The sequence below is a fragment of the Plasmodium gonderi genome (assembly GCF_002157705.1).
Source record: "Plasmodium gonderi DNA, contig: Chr09, whole genome shotgun sequence".
NCBI classification, from domain to species: domain Eukaryota; phylum Apicomplexa; class Aconoidasida; order Haemosporida; family Plasmodiidae; genus Plasmodium; species Plasmodium gonderi.
Genome location: NW_021628934.1, coordinates 969,076 through 983,195, shown reverse-complemented (window position 1 = coordinate 983,195; position 14,120 = coordinate 969,076). Strand labels below are relative to the sequence as shown.

At 29.5% G+C, this 14,120-nt stretch overlaps 1 protein-coding gene across 1 annotated transcript; it reads left to right on the top strand.

Moving 5' to 3' along the window:
* Positions 1-6,561: 6,561 nt before the first annotated feature.
* PGO_091980 (hypothetical protein, conserved) lies at positions 6,562-13,206 on the top strand (the record flags this gene model as incomplete). The annotated part of the gene is made up of 1 exon (XM_028687786.1): positions 6,562-13,206. The coding sequence occupies one exon, from the start codon at positions 6,562-6,564 to the stop codon at positions 13,204-13,206; it is 6,645 nt and encodes a 2,214-aa protein (XP_028543587.1).
* Between the last annotated feature and the right edge of the window lie 914 nt (positions 13,207-14,120).

Below are 14,120 nucleotides of genomic sequence, written 5' to 3'. Positions count from 1 at the left end.
AAATGGCGAACAGCCAATAGTCTATGTATTGTTAACTAACAATGCATTACTACAAAGAAAATAAGGGGGGGGGGGTGATTATAGTATTTGTGAATATGTACACATGCATACGTTTAAGTATATGATGAATAACGTGTGTAGTGACATTAATTTTATTTGCATTGAAAGGGAAACACATTACGAATCCGTTTGGTATATGCTTCCACGTGCATCTATGTGTGCGTGTCTATGTATGCATATTTTACATCCATGCACGTGTGCATATCAGTATACGAACATATGCACACACGCATGAATCAAAAGTTCTGTTTTTTCAGTGTCTATTTTCAAAATTGTATTCATATAATTGGGCATTAGTCAGACATAAAAGATGCAATATTACAGTGAATGAAAGAAACGAATCACAATTATACAAGATGATAAATAAAAAAAAAAAAAAAAAATACAGTGGAATGCGATGCATGTTGTGACAAACACAGTTATGGAAAATCCACAACATTGTAAATTGTGTATATGTATAAATTTTTTCTTTTAAAAAACAGCAACTGTAATTGTAACTGTTACTGCAACTGTAACATGTGAATGTATATGCTTTTCTTGCTATTTGTTTTTCTCTTTAACAGTGTATGCCAGGCACAAATACCCTCTTATACATTTTTGTCTTGTATTTCGGGTTAGATGGTTCATTTATTATATTTGGCAATACAATTGCTATGTTCACAATTTATTTTTCTCGTTACAACCATAAGTCACAAAATATTTTTATAAGTAAAAAAAAAAAAAAAAATTCGTATAAATAATGTATTTGCGAATTTTGCTAAAAAAAAAAAAAAAATTTTTTTGAAGTAATTAACGTTAAATAAAAAGAGAAAAGCTATTCTCTTACTTATTTTATTTTGTTTCATTTTATTTTTTGTGAATGGTCTCATTTGTTTTATCATGTCTATCATAAAATGTAATGCTTAGGAATATTTTTCTTTACGTTTCCTCGTGTGTATAAAGTATGTATGTACATGCGTTTCCACACTTGAGTAACGTGAATTTGAGTATTTATGGTGGTATACAAGTTATGACAAATTTATGAATTCGTGCATGCATCCGGACTACCCGAGAAGCGTAAATCTTATGAGAGCGCCTTTGCGTTTGTAAAGGGTGTCTTGCAGAAATACCGTGGCTCCCAATGGTGTAGTAATAGGTAAAAAAAAAAAAAATATAATATAATTGGGGAACAATGTTTTAATGGATAAAAATGACATTACAATATAGCCACGATTATGTATATATGTAAATATATGTATACGGGTAAATATATAACGGTTTGCACAAAACGCCAGTCTGATGTGGGCAGCGAAGCTTATTCATAAAAATGCTGCATTTGTGTGCCTCGTGCGTTAATGGTTTTCTACTTATCTACTTATCTACTTTTTTACTTTTCTTCTTTTCTACTTTTCTGCTTTTCTACTTTTCTACTTCTCTACTTTTCTACGTGAATTTTTTTTTCCGTTCTCCTTCTACGCACTCGCGAACTTGTTCATTTATAGATGGATACGGAAATATATGCATTTATACGTGCGCTTTTCTTTTTTTATTCGTGTGCGCATGCAAAATGTTCACATGCCAATATACAATAAATTTATATAAAAAAAAATATATATGTTCTTTATTTCGCATTAAAACATGATAAAATTGTCCAAATAGCGTGCAACAATTAAGTAATAAACAAGTGGGGAAATGATAGATTAAGGAAGGCAATTATATGTATACGAAATTTTAAAGATGAACATTTTTCCTTTTTCTTGAAAATGTATATATGTCATTAAGAATGTGTATCGTACAAAGAAACTCCTATTATGAAGGAACAAATATATATACCTTATTCGACAATTTGTATATTATTCCATACCTTTTAAGGCAGGTATGAATTGGGGCATACGTAACTATATATATTACGAGATCTGCATGTGTATATATGTGAATGAAAAGAGGTTTTTCCCTATACATATATTTTTACACATGTGCGCTTGTTTATGTATCGCTTGCACTTAATTTATGATTACGTGCTTTGTCAGCAATTTATCTCGTTTTATATTTATTCGTGTTTTCCCCCTTGGTACTTGTTTCTGTTTTTTTTTTTTTTTTTTTTTTTTTTTTTTACAAAAAATCCTTATGTTATATTTATACAGTTAATTGCATGTAAAAAAAAAAAAAAAGTGAGGGGAATAAGTAAAAAGGTTATAAAAATGGGGGAAGGAAAGAAAAAGTAATAAATGTACCTAAAAAATGTACATAAAAAGTGTATATAAAAAATGAACATAAAAAGTGTATATAAAAAATGTACATAAAAAGTGTACACAAAATATATATATAAAAAATGCTACAAGCAAACGTACACAAAGTCATGCAAAGGGCATAAGAAGAAAAAAAAATGGTGCATGAAAAAAAAAAAAAAAAAAAAAAAAAAAAACCTATGAAAAAACACAAGTTCAAAAAAAATGACCTGTAAAAAATAGAGTAATTTCTTTTAATGCTCTTGTATATATTTTAAGAATATTACTTAACACAACATTTTGTGATTATGTGAAATTATAAATAAATTGTACGTGTTGCTATTTATGCTTCACATTTCACCTCATTTTTCCTCCCTTGGAAAGTGAAAAGGGTATACAACGGTATTAGTTATATATATAAAAAGCCTAAACCCGCAGGTAATACCCACTTCCCGTGCTAATATTGTAGCATAATATATATTATATCCATTTATATATATATCATGTTCATAGATTTTTTGTGCACAATATCCCCAAATCGTGGCAACTAAAATCGTACGTTTTTATTTTTGCGCATGATTAATTAAACATATATATATATATATATATATATATATATGTATATTTTTGCTTTCACGTGGAACCAACAAGCAACAGATTGCGCTTGAACATGTATTAAAGTGGGAATGCACAGATAAAGAAATGACAAAAAAAAAAAAAAAAAAAAAAAAAAAAAAAAAAAAAAAAAAAAAACATCGTAAAACGTTATACCTGTCATGTGCATATTTGCGTTTAAATTACAATACCGAGAAAGGAACAAAAAACGGAAAGTAGGATAATTATGCAATTATAATTCATCAAAAACTTGATGATCTTGTGCTGGATTTTTTTTTTTTTTTTTTTAAAGTGGCAAAAACTATAGATATCGTAAAAGGGATACACAAAGGTGGTAAGGGTTATAGATTATTTCGTTTGAACGTTTGCTAAATTAATTCACATGAAAAATAGTCCACATGTGCTTACATAACATCTAGTATGTGTGAATTAATTCGAGTACATACACACATGGGTATGTATATATATATATATATATATATATATATATATATATATATATGTACATATACATATATATGTGCACCAGATTCTACGCGTAAAAAAACACATGGTATATGGAAGTCAAATTGCAAAGGTGAAAAAAATGTAAAATGAAACACAACCGCAAAATGGAGAACTCTGCCCTGTGTCAAAACAAGGGAGTGCATGAACCCCTTCCTCACCATATACGCTCTGATAGAATGGTAGATAATATACGCACTTTCTAATTTTACAAAAAAGCAATGTCAGCATATAAAGAGCACTCTGAATGTTCCACTTTTTCTCTTTCCCATGGATCTGAAGAGTTTTATCTCCCATCAATTTGTTAAGAAATTTTTGTGGCAATGTTAAATTACTGTTTCCAAATTGGGTGTTTCTATGCGTTGTGTGTGCTACGTGTATAGGGGGTATATAGGTGCCTACACACATAAGTGAAGTCTGAATTGTACAACTGATCAGTTATTAACGTATAGAGCTCGTATGTACATATATGTATTCATATACGTAGGAATATATGAAGCATTTGCACCATTTGACATAGCACGTATACGTGGAAATCGAACACTATATATATATATATATATACTGGTACAGTTCTCGTCAGCTCTTTTTTTTTTTTTTTTTTTTTTCCACCTCAACAAAATATCGAATAAGGATATGACGATTTTAAAATATTTTCAAACAAAATAGAAAAAAAAAAGTGTGATTAGTTTGGAGGGTGTATATATATTGCCGCACAAAACACGCATCATACTCCATATATGTATGAACAACATATAATTTAGATATATATTATTTTTTTGGTTAAAATGGGCAAAATAATATGATTCCTATATTCTATGTATGTGATTTTTTGTTTCGAAGAATGTTTAATTTTATTTTCATTGCCTTGTTGTCCTTCATATATGCAATTCATAGTTAGTGTACATTTATTCATAAACAAGTCAAATAAATTTTTTTTTTTTTTTTTTTTTTTTTTACATTCTGCAGATAATTAATGACATTTGTACGTATTTATATTTTGTTGCACCAAATCTTATCATCACATCAATTTGGACTTTTCACAGAGCAAAATTGTTGAGAAAAATCACCATGCTGTGTTAAACAAGTGCCATCATTTGTCCCTAACGGCTGCCAATTTTGCAAGACAAGGATTGTCAATAAATATGCGAAATGGGTGTATCACGGGATGTAGAACCATATAAAAAAACGCAGGACAAGAAAACGCACCATTCATTTCAAAGTATGTATATATATACATACATGTACACATACATGTATAAATACGTTTATTGTAAATACCCATAAATGATGTCGTATCTTGCTTTTGCCTTATTTCCGCATTCACGGATATACCTCGTAAATGATAAGAGATGCGATCAGAAAATTTCATGAAAGAACGAATGAATGATAAGTTGATCAATGTGGTGAGGGCATTTCCTTATTTATTCAATCTTCAGAGAGGTAAAAACAAAAGGGAACTAAAAATTTTGGCTTAAAATTTGGATGAAAAATTGAATAGGTTGATGAACCGAACGGTAACAACTTGAAACAGGAATTAAGCAAAAGTAGAATGAAAAAGTCAAAACATTATGTTAAAAGAATGTCCTGGAAAAAGTAAGCTTAAAATCAAATAAATGTCATTTTTCTTCATAAAACAACTCTGTGATTTTACATATCCTTATATGTATTAACAAACTTGGATTAAAGCTTTTGAATTTTTTAAAATGAAAGCAAAGGAAAAAAAAAAAAAAAAAAAAAAAAAAAAATTCTCGTCATAATTATCCCAAAGGTTGTGTCACTTGCTACATAATATTATTTTTATTTTGTAGCATTTGAAGAAACAGGAAAATGGATAAAATTATTACTTACTTTTTTGATGATGGTAAAAGAAGAAATTTATTTTTACTTTTTTTTTTTTTTTCCACTCAATTAAGGAAATGCTACATATATGTTACATATGACATACATGGTGATGACACTACTGCAATGAAGTTTTTTGAGGGAAATTTGAAAAATTTTTAGGACGTCCCTCAAGCCCTTAATAATTAAATTTTACCAAAAGGAAGTAATTATCACCGTTTGATTTGGGTGCTTGGCTTGGCTGCATGGCCTATTTTTTTTTTTTTTTTTTTTTTTTTTTTTTTTTTTTTTTTAAGATTTTTTTTTTTTTTTTTTTTTTTTTTTTTTTTTTTTTTTTTTTTTTTTTTTTTTTTTTTTTTTTTCTAAAGCAGTATCATATTCTGAATTTTTTTTTTTCATACCTTTTTATGCATTTTGTTTTTTTTATAGATCACTTTATCCCCTTCGTTTTATTCATCCGTTTTATTCATCCGTTTTATTCATCCGTTTTATTCATCCGTTTTATTCATCCGTTTTATTTATCCGTTTTATTCATCCGTTTTATTCATCCGTTTTATTCATCCGTTTTATTCATCCGTTTTATTTATCCGTTTTATTCATCCGTTTTATTCATGCGTTTTAATTATCCGTTTTATTCACCCATTCCGTTCCTTCATTTCCACTTCATTTACTTATTTATTCCTTTTCATTTCGTCGTTTCACTTTTTTCCATTCCACTTCACCCGTCGCAATTCCTCCGTTCCATTTCATCCGCTCTTTTTTTTTTTTTTTTTTTTTTTCCCTCCATTCTTACCATGATTATAGGTTTCATTGGAATACACCCCCAAGCCTATTAATTTTGTAATAATAACATTTATTTTGTAGGCACATGTTTAGTTTTGTATAAACAGTTGACAAACTTATATGAATACGTTCTCTACCTGTTCGTAGTGCACATGAGAACCTCATATATTTGCATTACATCAATGAGATTGCAGCGTCCTTACAAGAATATATCCTGTGATCAAGTGAATGAATAGGAAAAATAAAAAATTTGTTTTCTGGACTATAAATTTTCTCGCTCTTCATGCGTATTCCCCATTTCGTCAATTCTTGTTTGAAAATCTTTCCAAAGATTAAGAATTGCAGTAACAAAACAAAAGACGTAGAATTGAACGATGCATACATTTTAGTTTTATGATAAAAAATATGTACATAATAACAAAGAAGGAAGGATTTTTTTATCAAGCTCAAAAAAAAAAAAAAAGGACATACAAAATTATACGGTTTGCATAAGTGTATAAGAAGTTTGAAAGTATCCAATCCTATTCATACACATAATGTGAAAAATAAAATGAAAGGAAACAAAAAAAGTAAGAAAGAGAAAGGTGGAGAATACCTGCATTTCTCGAAAAAAAAGAAGCTAAAACAAAAGGATATAAAAAGTGTTATTTTAAAAAAACTGAAAAGAAGAATGAAACAAGGATTAAGAAAACTAGATGAGCAGTATGATTACTTAGGGAAACTTCTTTCCAATTTAAATAATTTAAAAATTGAAGAGAATAATGTAGAGACATTACAAAAAATAACAAAAGAGCTATCCAAAGAAATAAATTTTGTTAATGAAGAAAATAATGATGATATAGCAATATTAAAAATGGAGAAAGATTTGATAAAAGCTGATTTTACAAAAAATAAAAATAGCTTAAAAATTTACAATAAAGATGAACAAGAAGAGGAAGAACAACAACTGCATCAGCAACACGATGAAGAAGAAGGTGTTGTAGAACATGAAGAAGTAGGAAAAAGTATAAAACATGAAAAAAGAAAAAAAAAAAAAAAAAAAAACACCAATACAAATTCATCACATCAATTTTCCAATTCAGTTACACCTTTACAAATTTTTAGTAATAACTTTTTATGCATGAAGAGTAAATGCCATCATAACAATTTCACAAGTGATAATCTACAAATTAAAAATTCCGTTGTTCTCGGTTTATATCAAGCCTTGTCGAAAAATAAATATTACAAGGACACGAATTTGTGTGGTCATATTTTTGGTGAACAAGACAATAACCAAATTTATAACCAAGAAATGAAAAAAATGCGTAAGAGGAAATTGCTTGTGAATTTTCTCAGCCGCAGGAGGAAATGTCGAAAGAAGGATGAACGGGTATCATATGAGGAGTATTCACAAAATATGCATGAGAAAGATTATCATATTACACAACCAAGTGAAAATATCCATAGCATTCACCCCTATGCATGGAATAAACATGACTATGAAAAAGCAGTAAGCAGAAGCACCCCCACAAGTTATGACTATCCGAGCAAAACATTTACAGAAAATAGTTATTTTTACAATTCTTCCAATCCTATAAATGATTATAAAAATAAAAAGGTTTATTGGATTTATATGAAAAAAGAAATAAATAAAAATATATCAAAAAATAATACGAAAATTATAACGTCTAATATATTAAAATTTTTAACAAGTATAAGTAAAGTTTTCTATTGTGAAGTAATTGATAAAAAAAGAGATAAATTAGTAACAAATTATTTTTCAAGAAATAAAAAAAGGAACAAATTTTATGATTATGTTCTGGCACAGGAATGTGATATCACGGGTTTAAACCAGACATTAATTGCCGATAGGCATATACCAATTAATAACAACCATAAACTTGGAAATTTGTGTTATAACAACGAGATAAAAAATAATTGTATTTACCTGTACATTAAGAGAAATTTTATTCCAAAACATTTGTTAAATTTAAAAAAAAAAATTAAATTAATTTTAAATTTTCCATCCACGGATGTGATGAACAATTTGTGTTCCAATTGTTTGGAACTTCGAGTGAATGAAAATATCGATGGATTGAAAACTCCCTCGAATTCTTTGAATTGTCATATGTGTGCATCATCTTCTCATGAGGGGAGATGTAATGGGGTTGTAAAGAGTTCCACTTTTGATGAATATTCCATAAAGGAAGAAGAAGAATTACTTGAGGAAAAGCCGATGAGAAAGAGTTGCCATAAAAAATTCCTAGACCTAATATTAGACTCAGACGTGCATTATGAACGATATGTAGGATCTCTGTACAAATATAAAAACTTATTCAACAAGAAGAAAAAACAGAAAACGAAAAAAAATGGAAAGAAGAAAAATGCAGAAAATAACATCAGCATGACAGTGATAAGGGCACTGGATGATAATATTCGATTTAACAATATTTTTTTAAATGCTTTATGCAGATTAAATATTAACGAGAAGAAAAAATATCACTATTTTTATGTCAATAATGTTGAATATGATTATATGAGTTATGACATAGAAGACATAATGATTCATTTAGAAAAAATAATAAGTAAAAAAAAAAAAATAAATGGCGATTCGGGATCTGCTTTTTCGCCATCGACATTGTTGAGCTATATGAACAAAAAGTATGCCCTGTATTCTACCAAAGGGAAGAAGAAAAAAAAAAAAAAAAAAAAAAAAAAAAAAAGTTATAATAATTTGGAGGATGAAGAAAAACGTAGCGAAGAGGGAACATATGGATTAAACATGATTGAAGAAGAACACACCAAAGGGTATAGAGGAGGAGCAGGAGGACGAAGAAAAATATGGCCTCCAAATGGAAAAGGCAAATCAATCAGAAAAAAAAGTTACGATGGAGAAAAGGAACACATTACATGTTACCATGGTAATAAGAAGAAACATATTCCAAAGCGAAAAAACAGATTAAATAAAGGAAAAAGTGAAAAGAAAAATCAGTATGATCATTATTATTATCCTGTTATGAATGAAGAATTTGTGCCTAATGGATTACAACATGTAAAGAGAAACAATGAAATCGAGACATATTATTTGACAGTTCACAGCTCTATGCTAAGCTATAGCGATAATAATGATGAAATAATAGTGAAATATTACTTGGATAATATTCCTAATAAAGAATTTAATATAGAAGTTCGAAATAAACACATGCCTATGGAAGTGAGTTATTTTTACGATTTTTATTTAAGGAGAAAAAATGAGCTAGAAAAAACAATAAAAGATCATAGTGTTATTTATAAACAGATTTATAAATTATGGAAAGAAGATATAGAAATTTATGAAAAGGATAAAGAAAAAAAAAATATTTTCGCATGGGGTATTTTACCCGTTCGAGCATATGACCACCCAAATATATTTGTTCCACTACCGTGTGGTTTTAAACATAATAATAAAAATTTAGCGTACAATGCAGTTAATGAACAAAATGTGTGTGGTGATGACGATGACGATAATCAGCTGGAGAAAAAGGAGAAGAAAAAAGAATATATGAATATTAAATATGCCAATTTAACAGGTCCTTGTGTCACGTGGCGTAAAAATTGTATATTTTCCAATGATTTTAGAAAAAAAAAATATGCACACTTGATTGAAAAGTATCCCTACTTATACTGCATGCAACACGTGAAGTTACCTCTATTTGCATTGGAAAGAAATGTTCTCTATAGGAACTCAAACAACATGTTATTAAAGTGTAGCGATTCTTCTAGCATTCATCATAGAGACCATTCGTCCAAGCAATTCAATGTCTTCAAAAAAGACGTATCAACGGGGAAGAGAAAGATGGGCATATTGTTTCATAGCTCGGGTGATCATCCAATAAAGGTAGACTCGGAAAAAGATGAAGAAGAAGAAAAAGAAGCGAAAGGGAAGGAAGTGAAAGAAAAAGAGCTGAACAAATTTTTCAGCAATGAAGACCTGCTGAACGAAAAAAATTACATTTGGAACAAACAGGAAATAAAAATATACTTAGAAAAATATTTTTTGTATCCAAAACATTTTGAAAAAATAAGTCAATACCTAGAATTTAAAAACACAAAACAATGCGTCGATTTTTATTATTTAACAAAAAATTTTTTTAATTTTAAAAAATTTTTATTGAGAATATCAGAAAGTAAAGTTAAGAGAAGTAAGAAGTATGCATCATCAAATAATGACATAACAAAGAAGCATTCCAAGGAAGAAATAGTAAACAAGTTAATGAAAAAATTGGAAAATAATTATTTCAAAAGCGAGTTTGAACGATCGAATTATTTTAACTATAATTATATAAATATTCGTCAGTTCTTCCAGAATTATTTTGTAAAAACATATAAGAACATGTATCCCACAGGAGCAGCAGCAGCAGTAGCAGTAGCAGGATCAACTGTTGCACCAGGGGATGTAGTCCAGAACCCTCCTTATCATAGCACAAGTTCAACGGTCTCAATAAATAGGAATGACATGCATGGAAGTAGTAGTAGAAGTAGTATCGGTGGTGATGGAGGAGGAGGCGTTCAAAGAAACAAAAGCATTGTGCTTGAGAACATGTCTGATGGGTATGTTATTCCCAAAAATTACAACTTCATACTTAGTTCGAATAGGAAATTATGCTTCTTAATAAAGAACGATGAAAATTATATTTACAATGGAATAAATTCAGATATAATCGAAATTAAATATAGTGAAAATTTAGAATCAGATAAAAAAAAAAATGAAAAAAACCAGAAAAAGAAAAAAGGGATTAAAGAGTTACCACATGTGCAGAACTTAGTTGAGTTAACTCCTCATCATATGTCCATGATAAACAATCATCAACCAAGTAATGCAACATTTAGTAGTTTAATCATAACTCCATCTTCTAGTAACAATAATGCAGAAAGTGCACTAGTGCTTGATAGTGATCCCATTGTACTCCATGGTGGTGAGACGGATGATAGAGGCGATGCTTATAATATCGAACCTATGCTATGGAAAAATTATCAGCAGAACGAGGAAACGGAACTATATAAAGACAAATTAACTATAAATGCAGTTAAAAAATTAAAAAAAACAAAAAGAGAGAATCATGAACCTTACTCTGGGCAGCCTTCCTATTTGACACATAACAAAAAAAATTATCAATCAAATGGAAGCAATGAGAAGGATGTAATAAATTCTACAATAGAACCTCCAAAAAATAAAACAAATTGGATATCGATAAATGAAAAAAATGAAAAAAATGAAAAAAATGAAAAAAATGAAAAAAATGAAAAAAATGAAAAAAATGAAAAAATGCGTAATATTTATAATTACAAATGGAACATTAACAATGATAATAACGTGTTCATACAAAATGTAGAAAAAGAAGAAAATTGCAATATTGTAAATTTTTCCAAAACCAGTCCACGTAGTAGTACTAGTAGTTGTAAACATAAAAATGAAACATTGAACGACGAATTTCCTTTAAATGAATTTAAACCTTCCACTGTGCATCACACGGACTTTAGTAATAATATAATGAATTATAACCCACCCCAATATTGTAATAACGAAGAAAGAAAAAGGAAAAGCTCAATATCTGATTCAAACGCAGGCATAAATAATGCATTCGAAAAAAACATTGAAATTGAAACATGTGAAGAAAGTTTATATAAATGCTTTGAATTTTTAAAAAATATAAATCATAAAAATGGGGAAGATTCTAGTATCAAGGGCGGTGTGCAGAACCAAGCTAAATTTTCAACACCCCTTACATTTGATTACAAATTGAAAAAAGGCTCCAAAAAAAACAGTCTCCAAAGTAATGAGATTTTTCCTATACAGAAAGATAAAAACATGAAAAGAAAATCGTCGACGACTGTAGTAAAGGTTAAGGGAAATGGGAGGGATATTCTTCCTAAGAAGATCAGCAAGTCCGAGCAAACGGGACAAATGGAGCAGTCGGGAGAAGTGGGATTACTGACCCATGAGGATAAATTCTACATATCGAGACATGTAATCCAAACGGATTGTAAGAACGAGAAAAACCAAGGCAGCAAGAAGGGTAGTAAGACATGGACACACCACACCGGAGTGAACGGTGCAACGAAAAGAAAAATCATGTCTGTTGTGAATGCTACTGTTAAAGGAAGAGAAATGGACGGAGAAGAAGTAAGGGGAATGGATTATAAGAAAGATATAACAAACAAGCAAGAAAATGAAAAAACTTATAAAAGGAAAAAAATGTTTGAAAATCAGAAGAATGAAGAACAAATGATCCAGCCAAATGAACATGAAGAGATGGCATATGGAATTATTAATCAAATGGATGAGGAACCACAGACGGAGACAATTGGAGACGTAGAATTATCTACTCAAAGTGATCGAAATGTGGATGTAGAATTAATGAGGAAGATATTTCAAGATCAACGAGGACAGATGAGCAGTGCAGTTCAATTGGAACAAGTGTCCCAAATGCAACCAGTTGAAACACATTCAAATTATGACACAGAGATTAAGAATGAAATTTTGGAACCTGAAAATGTATGGACATATGATAATAACGAACTAAAAAGTTCCTCTTATGAGTGTGGGGAAAAGAACGACATGATAAATAATAACATGTCAGATGAGATAAATACAAAACCTATTGATTTTTCTCCAAAGGAAGAAATTTTTATTAATTTGGATTTTAATGAGAAGAACAATGCTCACCATACTCCATCAGAGGATTACTGGAATAACACGAAAAAATATAGTGTAAGTAGTTCGACTGCTAGTAATAAAAAAGATGTTTATTTAGATAACAAAGGCTCATGGTGTGAAGTTGAGAATGCAGATTCAGAGCAAGTTGGGCATGATGGACAGATGGAAAAATATGAATTTATGCAACTTCCCACGAAAGAAGATCTAACGGATAGCATATATTTGCATAATAAGAGGAATTCCTTTCAAAGTAGCAAATCTTCAAATAATGGTTCTTTAGATTTTGTACAGCAAATAGAAAATTATGAAGGAGAGAACTCTGATCCTTCCAAACATCTGTTTAGAAAGAGTGCTACCAAATGGACAGAGAAAGAAAAGGAAATTTATTTTGAAGTTTTTGCAAAAGAAGGAAAAAATTGGGATACCTTATTTTTAGCCTTACATCCATATGGAAAAACGAAAGATCAAATTAAAAATTTTTATCAAAATGTCATTGCAAAGAAGAGAAAAAATGAATAATATCCTATAAAATATGGCGACAATTTATATCAACATTACAAATGTCTTCAAATGCAGCAAAAATTTTCGTGTAATTAAATGTCTGAGTCTGCATTTAAACCTGTGTTTTAATAAGAACAGAAGGGGTGCAAACAAATGTTTCTACTATATAATTGCACATAACTCTTCGCGTTAATATGACAGAAAAAGAAATGAAGCAGTTCGATCTCCCTGTGGATAGCATGTTTTAGAACCACACAAGGGGTGATTTTTTTGTGATAAAAAAAAAAAAAAAAAAAAAAAAAAAAAAAACGTGCATGTGGATGTGCATGTATACACATATATAGCATCAAGTGAGGAGACAGCTTTAACAACGCTGTTAATCCACAGCCTATTACTTTGTCATCCTGATGGACTGTTATCGCTACTGTTATCTGAAACGTTTTTTCATCCTTATAATTTTTATCTTATTACATTATATTTATTATATTTTCTTTTCTTTTTTTTTTTTTACCACTCCGTATATGCTACAAATATATCTGTCCCGCCCCATAGTTTACACATACGCTTGTGTAAGCTGATACGTTTTATGTACCCCTGCAAGTGATGCTTACTAAGCACACATATGCAGGATATCAACACGAATTAATCAAAAATATTAAATGTTAATGTTCGTTATGTTTGTTATGTTAGTCATGCTCGTCATGCTCGTCATGTTAGTCATGCTCGTCATGTTAGTCATGTTCGTCATTGAAACTGTTTGTTCATAAACAAACCGAGTTATTTTTTAATTGGTCAGAGAAAGTTGTTCATCAAATGGAGGAATACGCAAAATAAATGCAGCATGCAAAAAAGAAAAAAAAAAAAAAAACCTTGTCAAATCATTTGAAGTCGTTTTTACAAAACTCGTTTTTTTTAACTTCATATAGCATAAA